At 54.6% G+C, this 10,281-nt stretch overlaps 1 protein-coding gene across 1 annotated transcript in view; it reads right to left on the bottom strand.

Annotated features, from left to right (window-relative positions):
* The window catches only part of LAMA5 (laminin, alpha 5), an 87,156-nt gene that overhangs the window by 12,123 nt on the left and 64,752 nt on the right, over nt 1–10,281 (bottom strand). Inside the window, 22 exon segments of the mRNA XM_009579493.1 lie at nt 401–511; nt 588–739; nt 823–966; nt 1,248–1,336; nt 1,338–1,417; nt 1,919–2,019; nt 2,572–2,786; nt 3,234–3,314; nt 3,546–3,673; nt 3,959–4,072; nt 4,631–4,861; nt 5,126–5,209; nt 5,294–5,395; nt 5,566–5,727; nt 6,125–6,265; nt 6,840–6,984; nt 7,212–7,416; nt 7,618–7,829; nt 8,120–8,235; nt 9,044–9,183; nt 9,376–9,502; nt 9,920–10,121. Coding sequence (XP_009577788.1) covers nt 401–511; nt 588–739; nt 823–966; nt 1,248–1,336; nt 1,338–1,417; nt 1,919–2,019; nt 2,572–2,786; nt 3,234–3,314; nt 3,546–3,673; nt 3,959–4,072; nt 4,631–4,861; nt 5,126–5,209; nt 5,294–5,395; nt 5,566–5,727; nt 6,125–6,265; nt 6,840–6,984; nt 7,212–7,416; nt 7,618–7,829; nt 8,120–8,235; nt 9,044–9,183; nt 9,376–9,502; nt 9,920–10,121 — 3,082 coding nt within the window.

A 10,281-nucleotide genomic window follows, 5' to 3' on the forward strand; every position in this document is an offset into this window, starting at 1 on the left:
CTTAGGAATGTGCAGCTTTTGAGGTTCTTGAACCACGTCTCCTCCAACAGCCTGCCCCGTGCTGCTCACCTACGATGCATTTAGCGATGGTCTTATTTAGCACCTTCAGAGAAGCACAAGCAATAAATGCAGCTCCAATATAACAGGTTCTGGATCCTGAAACAGTCCGAAGACCACAGAGGACAGCACTGTCCTGCTCTCTCAACACAGGAAAAGCCCTAGAGCCTGGAGCCAGGGCAGGCTAAGAATCTAAGTAAGAGACCCCAATCCCCAAGCCTAGCGCTGGCTGGGCAGGAGATCCATCCTGCCTGAACTAGGCTCTTCACAGCCTTCAAAGCCCCCATTTTAGGTAAAAGGAGGAACTCGTGCTCTGGCAAAGGATGACAGAGAAATACCCTACTTTGTGCTGCAGCGCATTCAGGTCCTGTGTGAGGTCCACGTTCTCATCCTCCAGCTCGTCAGCCCTTTGCCTAACCTTGTTCACGGCTCTCTGGTACTCACGCAACTGGTTCTGGAAAAAAAGAGCCGAAATCAGGCCAACGGGCCAGGAAACATGGGCACAAAGTGACGTTAAACCTTCCACGTACAGCAACAGTTGCCATAGTGCTGTTGAGACCGTGGAGGCGAGCCCAGGCGATGGAGCTGGCGTTGAGGTTGACCAGCTGGCTGCGAATGGAGGGGAAGGACATCTCGATGCTCTGCAGATCCTCCAGGAGAAGCAGGACACAGCTGTCGCACACTGCCAGGGGAACGCAATGGTCAGCACAGGACTCTTTCCCGGGGCTTCCCTCGCCTCTTTCCCCAGGACCGCAGGATACAGACCTTCACACCTTACGCTGTCTGGACTGTTTGCCACGGGGATCTCGTACTCATGCATGCAGATGTCGCACTGCTTCCCTGTCAGCCCGTTGGAGCAGGTGCACTCCCCAGTGCGCGGGTCGCAGGAGCCCCCTCTGCACTCGCACTCTGCCGAGTTTAATAACAGGGAAACGCCCGTGGCATCATTTTGTGCTGTTGCCACCCCGGAGGGAGGGGAAGGGGTGATTTTATTCCAGCTGTGCAATCGCATCCCTGCTTATCTACATGCCACTGCTGGGGGTTTCCCTGTGCAACCTAGCAACATGCAGAGGAACTCAGATAGCAGTCAGTTGTTTTCCACCTTTAACAATTCAATTAGCACACATGCCACAAATGCCTTGTCCCACTCCTCCACGTGTGGGACCCAACGCCCGGGAAGCAGGACTCACTTGTACAGCCGCTCTCGCTGAAGCCCCAGTAGCCCGGGGCGCACTGCTGGCAGCGTGAGCCGCTGACGCCGGGCAGGCAGCTGCGGCGCGTGGCAGCTGCTCTCCACAGCGCCGATGTCACAGTCACACCTCTGGCAGCCGGAGCATCCCTCAAAGCCGTAGTACCCCTCCTAGGGAAAAGCAGAGCAGTGGGTGCCCTGTTCAGCAAGAGGGCATGCGTGTCTCTCTCCTGGGGCAGGCTAAGACAATGTGGGACCCCAGTCTTGGTTTCTAGGAGTGTTCTGATCACCACAAAACTCATATCAACATGGCAAAGACACGGAGCTGCAATAAGAGCCCAGACACACCACAGCACTGCCCTGCAAACCTGCCCTTGCCCTGCAATGCCCACACTGGATGCATGCAGGGAAACGGGGTTTATTGCAGTTTCCCAAAGTGGTACCACATTACTGCCCAGGCTGCAGCAGAATGCTGCCGCCATCACTTGCTGCCAGATCTTTAATAGGCTTTCACCATGCATAGGCAGATCACGCAAATCCAGTCTTAACCACCTGGCTGCCAGCACAGCCGCCAGCACCGCTCTGCTCACAGGCCTGGGGACAACACACCGGGGCTGCCCCTCGTCCCCATGCCAAGGACAGGCACCACCCCAGTATGCAGACATCCCCTACCTCGCAGCGGTCACAGTGCTGGCCTGTCACTCCAGTCTTGCAGAAGCACTGGCCTGTTCGTGGATGGCATGACTCTGTCCCACAAGGTGAACAGTTGCACTCTGCCAGGGAAAAATACATCTAGTTATATGCCAAGGAGACTGCTCAGCCACTCACAAGCCTTATTCTTGACAGGGAATCCTATTTCTCCCATATCTATCGCAGTCAGAGCCTCTTTCCTCTTGGATTTCTCCTGCCGACAACTTATTCCCATGACACCTGCCCAGGGCAGACCCCCTTTTGTGAGCTGCAATTTGGCTGCTGTTCCTCAGAGGGAGATGAGCAGTGCTGGGAGTGGGCTGTGCAAACCCACACTCCTCAGGGAGTGCCAGCACCGCTGCTGCAGTAGCTGCTTGGGGCAAGACCTTTCCAACCTGGGTGTGGTTTGGTGGCTTGCATTCGGGCGTGGATTGGAGGTTATGGAGCTGTGATGCTGGAGGGCAGGTTTTTGGAGTTGTTTTTTTTTCTTATTATTGCCTTTGGAGGATGCCTGCAACGTGTGCAATCAAGCGCGTGACTCATCAGGGCAACACACAGCCTGGCTAAGGTGCTAAACACGTCCACAGTCCATCTGTCCATCTTTTCCCCCAGTGCTTGTTGTCTGCCCCACTCACGTGTGCAGTTCTTGGCTGCCACCGCATCGCCGTAGTAGCCGGGGGCGCAGACCTCGCACTGCGTGCCGGCAGTGTGGTGCATGCACCCCGTGCAGGCGCCTGTCAGGGAGTCGCAGCTGCTGAACAGCATGTTGGGATCTGTGTTCCCACTGCAGTCGCAGGGCTGGCACGAGCTGCCAATCACCATCGGATTGCCGTAGTATCCTGGGGCACACCTGGAGAAAAACAGCAAGTTAAAACACAGCCAGGCATTGGGGGGGATCTGACAGCTCATGCCTGCACCATGCTTGAGTCTTGTGCAATAATAACAGTGCGAGCATCCAGCACTTGTAAGTGCTGCAACCCTCAGGGATCTCAAAGCACTTTGTGTTTTGCCTCACGATACCCCAGAAAGGTGCCTTTATCACAGACTGCAAGTCAGGGCAAAGCACAGCTAAGTAATACACCCATGGTAACACAATATATCAGTAGGGGAGACAGCAATAGGGCATTTGCAGGGTGAAAAGGATTGAAAGAAATCCTGCCAGAGCAAAGCGCACTGGGGGCAGAGCCAACCGTTTCCTTTGCAGTCTCTACTAGGACAACTTTACTTCCGCCACAGCAGTGGCTACACAGGACTTGGGTGTGCATGGCGTCAGAAACATGGGTGCCATCACCCTTACCGCTCACAGTGGGGTCCAGCGTAGCCGGGCTTGCAGAGGCATTGTGTGTTGGCGCCCTTGTGGATACAACCGATGGCAAAACTGAAACGACAAGGGGTGAACAGGAAGGTGCCGTTCCCCGTGACATGGTGCTAGGGGAGCTGATCACTCGGTGTGGGCCGCTGGGGCCTTGGGTAAGAGGCCATGGACATGGTTTGGGGCCATGGACAAGGCTGGAATTGGGACATCTGCCAGTGCCCTGATGTGGCACAGCGTGGTTCCCAGTGGTTACACAGTGAGGCCAAATAGACAATCCCATCCAAAGGTGCTTACTTGTTGGAGGCAACTGAAAGAGGGCACGGACATCCAACACACTGTAGGGGTTCTTCGGCAGAGTGGCTGCCCACGTAGCCATCCTTGCATCGCTCACAGTGGTCTCCCTCCGTGTTGTGCTGGCAGTTCTGCAAGGAAAAGGCAGGGTGCAGGCTCAGCACTGACAGCAAGAAATGGTGGGTGGCACAAAGAATTCCTCACCAGATATCTGGATGCTTCAGTACTTCCTCTTTCCCAGAACTGTCTTTCACCCTAAGCTGACCCTGAGCAGGACCACTCCCGAAATGGCACATGCAGCTAATGCTCCAATTCAGGCACAGCCCCGCCAGCTCACTTAGTATGTGAAGAGCTTTTTAATCACATGCTACAGACCTTATAACTCCAAATATCACGCTGCTTCACTGTTTACTTACGAGGCATATCCCAGAGCCTGGCAGGCACTGATCTGAGTGGCCATTGCAATGACATGGGATGCATTTTCCCAGAAAGAGCCCCTTGGTGTCCCTGTAGTAACCTGGAGCACATTCCTGAGGACAGAGAAGATGACAGCGATCTGAAAAACAGCCCAAATATATTCAGGCAAAGCAAAGAGAATAGTTTAGTTTCCATGACAGAATTCCCACAGGGTTGTACTGATGGAGAAGTGATTAAAAGCAACAACGAAGATTTTTCAGTGCAGCTCATTCCAGTTCCTCGTCAATAGGAGACAATTGGCCAGACAGAAGGACCTATTCCAAGGAACTGCGTGCACTTAATTTTGGTGTGCACCACCTGAACAATTTCTCCATCATGCCTCTTCCAAGAGGGCAGATGCAGTTAACGCACCTCTCCCAGGTGCACTGTGTTGTGGTGGGAGGGGAGCCAGGAGCGGGCTGGTGTGGGGGAGCCTGGGAGATGTTGTTCCTTTCTCCGGCACAACCCTCAGGGGTCGGCTTGGAAGCTGGTACTCTGGCACCACTGCTTTTTGCACAAACATCCAAACCCTGCGGCTGCCACCCGCACCAAGCACGAGGGGTGACTGAGACCCAAAATGTGATTGTTTGATTCCCCTCTGCCTGGAGCAGCACATCTGGTTTCACCCTTACCTGGCAGGAGTCCCCCTGGTAGTTAGCTGGGCAAAAGCACAGCTCCACATTGCTGGCACGGACGCCCGTAGCTGTATCTGTCGCCATCTCCAGGACCACACGGCGCAGGGACACGGAGGAAGAGAGCTGGGAGAAGAGTGCCCGGATCTGCAGCTGTTCCAGGTTTGCCAGCACCATCATGAGCTCCTCTCTAGACACAGGGTTGTGCGTCTCTGTGTGCCTGAACTTACCCTAGTGGGAGAAGACCTGACATCACTGGCAGGAAGCACAGGCACCTGAACATCCACAGCCCAGCCTTCACTTCCTTGCTGCTGAGATGTCTCCCCTTTGCACAGGTAAAAAAGCCCCTGGATATTCACAGCCAGTTCTGCTGCAATAGGCAGCACCTAAAAAACTGAGCTCAAAGCAATTGTCCCTTCTGTCTACATGCTAGTCTTGTCCTTTCAGTATCATCTGAGCACTTAACTTGGTACACACTTGTGTGTGCAAACTCACCTCCACCAGCTGCAGCTGGCCTTCATGTATGTCCCCTGGGGAAGGGTAGGTGCCTTCCAGAAACATGATGCTCATCTGATTTCCCTGGGAAAAGCAAGGAAGGTGTCAGTCACCGCCTCATCCTGCTCATGCATTAGCAGGGGCACCAGGAAATTTCTTGGGCTGCACCTTCAGGATCACATCTGGGCGGGACTCCATGGGAATGAACACGTCACCCCTCCGTGGGTCGGAGTGAAGCTCATAGCGCAGGTGCCCACCGTAGGAGGAAACCTAAGGGAGACCCAAATTGCATGTGTTGCTGCACATGAGCTGGGTCAGAGCTGTCCATGTTCAATCAGAGCATGAACAATGGCTGCATGTCAGCGTGCATGCTGCTGGCACACGTGTTGGTGGGGTCAGGGATGTGCATGACTGCCGGTCCAGCTCCACTGTGCTCTTACCCGGTCCCCGAGGTAGGAGCTGGGTGCAACCCAGTAGAGCTCCTGGTAGGCATCCGGGAGGTTCTTGAGATCAGCGCGGAGGAGCTGCTCCTGCAGGCTCACAGTCGTTGGCACCTCCTGGCGATCGCTGGTCAGCAAGAGCCACCCGTTCATATCGACGAACTGTGGGGGAAGAGCAACTGTAGATCTTCTGGTGTAGCCACAGAATGTATTCGGGTGGTGGTGCTTCAGAAGGGCAAGTCCCAGACAGCAGAAAGGATGATAACAGGCTCACAACCTCACATGCATCCTGATGAAGCCACTGGAAAGCTGAGCACCACCCCTCCCTCCCGCCTGCCCATGACTCCAGTCTCCCCCTGCCATGACTTTCCACTCTATGAGACCCCAGAGACCAGGAAAAGGGGCTGAAAGTGGGAGACGGGCACAGGGAGACAAAAGATAACCCTCCTCACAGTGTGAGGGTAGTATTAGTGCAGGACAGAGACCCGAGGGCAGCAGGGAGCCAGGAAGACGGGAACACAACTGAACTGCAGGCTCTGGTGGCCCCCGCCCCTCTCACCTCAGCTCGGTGCTTCTCAGCACTGCGGCAGCGATCGGTCGCACCAAAGCAGAAACACTTGGTGCAGCCCTTGGGGTTGCTGGCATCCAAAGAAAATGTCCCCAGGCGGCACTGGTCACACCTCGGGCCCTCCACATTTTCCTGGAAGACAAGCAAAGCTCAACAGTGTCAGCAGCTCCTCACTAGACCTTACTGGAGAAAAGAGACAGCCATACGAGTGATCCAAGCACAATGATGTGATGCTGAAAGACGATTAAGCAGTCCCCGAACAGGCTTGCTTGCACACCACCCATCAAACATTAAATTCACTTGGAGAAAGCACTTGTGAGCCCTGCAAAGATGCTGAAGCAGGTAGCTCAGCAGCAGTTTAGGTTACATAGAAGTAGGAGGAGTCAACAGGGCTGACAGCTTTATCTGCAACGGGCTCTGACAAGGGGCTGGACTCAGACTGCCTGTCTCCCCAGTGACAGCCCAAATTAGGCCTTCACGGCCAGGAAAGATGGGGAGAAGGAGTCTTTCAGGGTGCTCTGAACCCATCACCACATGGGGCGGGCTGGCTGCAGCTCAGCACACAGGCATTCTCCTTCTCAAGCCTTGCTCCTCCCCGGCACGCCAAACACCCATAGCCCCCCCCCAGGCTGAACCAGCTGTATTGCCAAAGCAGGAGAGTTGAGCCAAGCAGAAACACACCGTGTGAAGGCATCGAAGGACTGACCTTGCAGTGACACTGCCCCGTGATCGGGTCGCACACGCTTGCTTCGGTGCCAGCCTGGTGGCAGTCACACCGCCGGCAGTTGGGGTAGTGGTAGAAGCCAGGGGCACAGAGGTCACACTGTCGCCCTATGATATTGGGCTTGCACCTGGATGGGACACAGGAGACGCAGCATTAGAAACCTCTACCTTGTGCTGCTGTGCAGGGAGCAGCCGGGCTTTCAGAGCTTCACCCACACTGGCAGGGACACAGTGCTGACAAGGGTTTCCCCATTCTGCATGTTTCCTCCCTGCAGCCTGCCAACAAGTCCCATCACTCCAGCGGGGACCGGGGATGCTGCCAGACTCGCCCTGCACCGGGACAGGGCTCTCTCACCTGCATTGCCCACTGTCCACGTCGCAGCCCGGCTCCGTCAGCTCCTGCACGCCAGGCCGAGAGCAATTGCAGTCCTCGCAGCCGATGAGGGGGTGGCAGCCGAAGGTCTGGGGCTCGCAGACGACGCACTCGGGCTTCAGGGTGTGCGGAGGACAGATGCACTGCCCCGTCACTTCGTCACAGAGACGTGTCCCGCAGTCGCAGGCTGGAAGGGGCAGAAAAGGGGCTGTATTTGGGGGAGCAAGACCCAGGCAGTTCAACTGCTCTGTGGGCAGCTGGGCTGTTTTCATTCAAGTGGAGCCATTACAGGGCTGGAAAATACAGCCATTTCCCAAATCAGCCTTAGCCCTTTAAGAGGCAAAACAGCAAGTACTGGAAAAGCAGAGCAGGAGACAGGACAACTCACGCCTGCAGTTGGGGAAGCCCCAGTAGCCAGTGGCACAGCGGGAGCACTCTCGTCCGATGACGTTGGACTTGCAGGGACACTGCCCGCCAAAGGGCTCACACTGGCTGCCCCGCGCCCCTGCCTCATGGCACCGGCAGGGCTGTGCCCCGTTGTTGTAGAAGAGGGAGAGTGAGATGGCAGAGTCACGGCAGAACCTTGACGATGTGCTGGGGCTGCAGGGGAAGACAGGAGGAATCACTGTGCTGCACACCCCCACAGCCTCCCCACCACCCCAAAAACCAGCAGGATCTCCTGCAGCAATGGATACTGAATCAGTGGGAGGGACAGCCCTGTGACACTGAGATCCCCCAAATATTCACAGGTTTGGTCATTAGATAAGGAAACCCTGAACCAGATCCCTCCCCTGCCACACACAGGGCCCACAAAGGGAAGGGGTTTTTGCTCCCTGAGGAGTGTGCAGCCCATGGACAGCAGAGCAGCCATCCAAAGCTAAGGGTCTCACTTGATGTAGAAGCTGTTGATGCCGCAGCTGCTGATGAAATCATAGGACTTGTCCAGGGGTTCCTCCTGCAAGTACTGAGAGCTGTAGCTGTCTTCAGGCACCACAAGGATGTAATCCTGCAAAGCAAGGACAAGATGGGTGAGAGCCAGGCTCCTTAGCTGAGCCAGACAGATGCAGTCCAAAATGAGCTCACTCAAAAGTCCAAATGCATCAACTTCTCATCAGCTCATCCCTTCCTGGTACAGAGCATAACACACAAAGTGCCCAAGTACTTGAAAGACCAGGGACCACCTCTCTATTGGGGTCTGTCCATCAGGGTCCATCTACTCTAATGCTCCATGTGAGAAGTGGCCTAAATTCACTGGGGTAAAAAAAGGCAGGATACCCCAAAAGGGCAGCACTGGCTGTGCTTCAGCACAGAGGCAGGCAGTCACTGACATCTCAAACTCCTAGACAGGAAGGCACTCGGGTTCCAATTCTGTCTTTCAGCCATTTACCCAAATTTTGGTCAATCTTCTAGTCCTGTTGCCTGAGGATAACAAGGGCTTCCTGCTCCCACGATGAGACCTGCCTGGACAAACAATGCTACGCCAGTGCAAAATATTGCTAGGGCAGGAGTAAGTCTTATTCTGGATTATCACAAGTTATGTATGCAAAGCAACAGCTTTAACTTCTGCCTTGTTTTGGTATCAGAACCACACAGTGAAGAATAAATGTCATATACAGATCCTGTCTCTGAGAATTCTGCCCTCAGTTCTACACCACTAAGGTTGGAGATTGCAACTTTCTAGGGTAGTTCAGAAACTGAGTGATGGTGGAAAACATTCCCGTAGTCACATAGTGACAAAAATCCCCAAGGACAAACTCCAGCCCTGCTGGAGCCTGGTCCAGCATGCCCTGGGAGCTTCCCGGAGAGAGGCTCACCAGCCACAGCTGCTTGCCCTCTGGCACTCGAACAACCACAGTCAGATCATTATCGGTAACATCCAGGATAATCTGGTCCTCGGAAACTACCAGGCTCCGGCACCCGTAGCCATGTGGGCAGAAAGTAGCATTGGTCTGACCTGAAAAGACAACGAATGTATTGGACCCACATTTCCCTTACAGTCCCCCTCATACCCTCCCAGTTTGGAAGAGATGAGTCAGTCTCGCTTCATCTTTGCACTCCTCGGAGAACCCTCATTATCCTCTGGCATGAAAAACTTTCCAGGGCTTCTGCCTACCAGCAGCTTCCCCCAGGTCCCCACTCTTCTCACCTTGCCAGATACGCCCACCGTTGATTAATACTTCCACGGGGAAGGTGGGATAGTTGGGCTGGTAGTAGTGTAGGATGAAAGCATAGCGTCCCAGGGTCTGGATCCGGCTGTTAAACACAACAGCAGCCTGGCCCGAAACAGGAGAATAAAGAGACAAAACCCCACATCTTACAGCTGCGCTCACAGCTGGGATATTTTTTATTATTGCACAAATTTGTGCTCTTATTGCACACCTGTCAGGTCTTGAGACTTTTGGTGAATCAATCCCCCCCGTCTCCACACTACCCCCTCTAATGGTGCCACCTGCAAAGCCTTTCCTGGGAGCCCAGAGAACCAAGCAGGGTTGGATGGAGCTAAGACAGGAGAGTCCACAGGAATTACAGGTTCAGGGACAAGTTTAAAGTCCTGATTAAGTTCTGAAAATGCTAATTGCTAAATTGCTAATTGCTACAGCTACTGAATAGAGAAGGAAGACTTCTCTGTGCCCCAGGTGTCTGGTGTCACAGCACCAGCAAACCAGCCCAACCCATGCCCATGCCACTACCTGTGGTGGTTGCAGGAGAATGAGCTCTGCAGTGGGATCCACTGCTGTGGGAGGCCGAGGTGCAGGCTCCACCGGGACCCCGGCTGGAGCTATGTGGACCGCCTGAGCCAGTGGGACATCAGGAGCGATGGGCAGAGCCTGGCCCCCCTCCAAAATGATCGACTGAGAAAGCTTCAGGAACCTTGAGGGAACACAGGAACTGCTGCAAGACAAGGAGAAAACAGGATGTAAAGATCTCCGACAAGGAAAGGGAGAGGCTATGGGAGTCGTGGCAGCAGAAGCACGCCCTGTAACACCTGGCAGATTACAAAGCACGCCTGCTGAAGGAGAGCTTTCTACCAGGACCCCGGGGGCTCTGGGAC

This window comes from Fulmarus glacialis, unplaced genomic scaffold (assembly GCF_000690835.1).
Source record: "Fulmarus glacialis isolate BGI_N327 unplaced genomic scaffold, ASM69083v1 scaffold39346, whole genome shotgun sequence".
Classification (NCBI taxonomy): Eukaryota; Metazoa; Chordata; class Aves; order Procellariiformes; family Procellariidae; genus Fulmarus; species Fulmarus glacialis.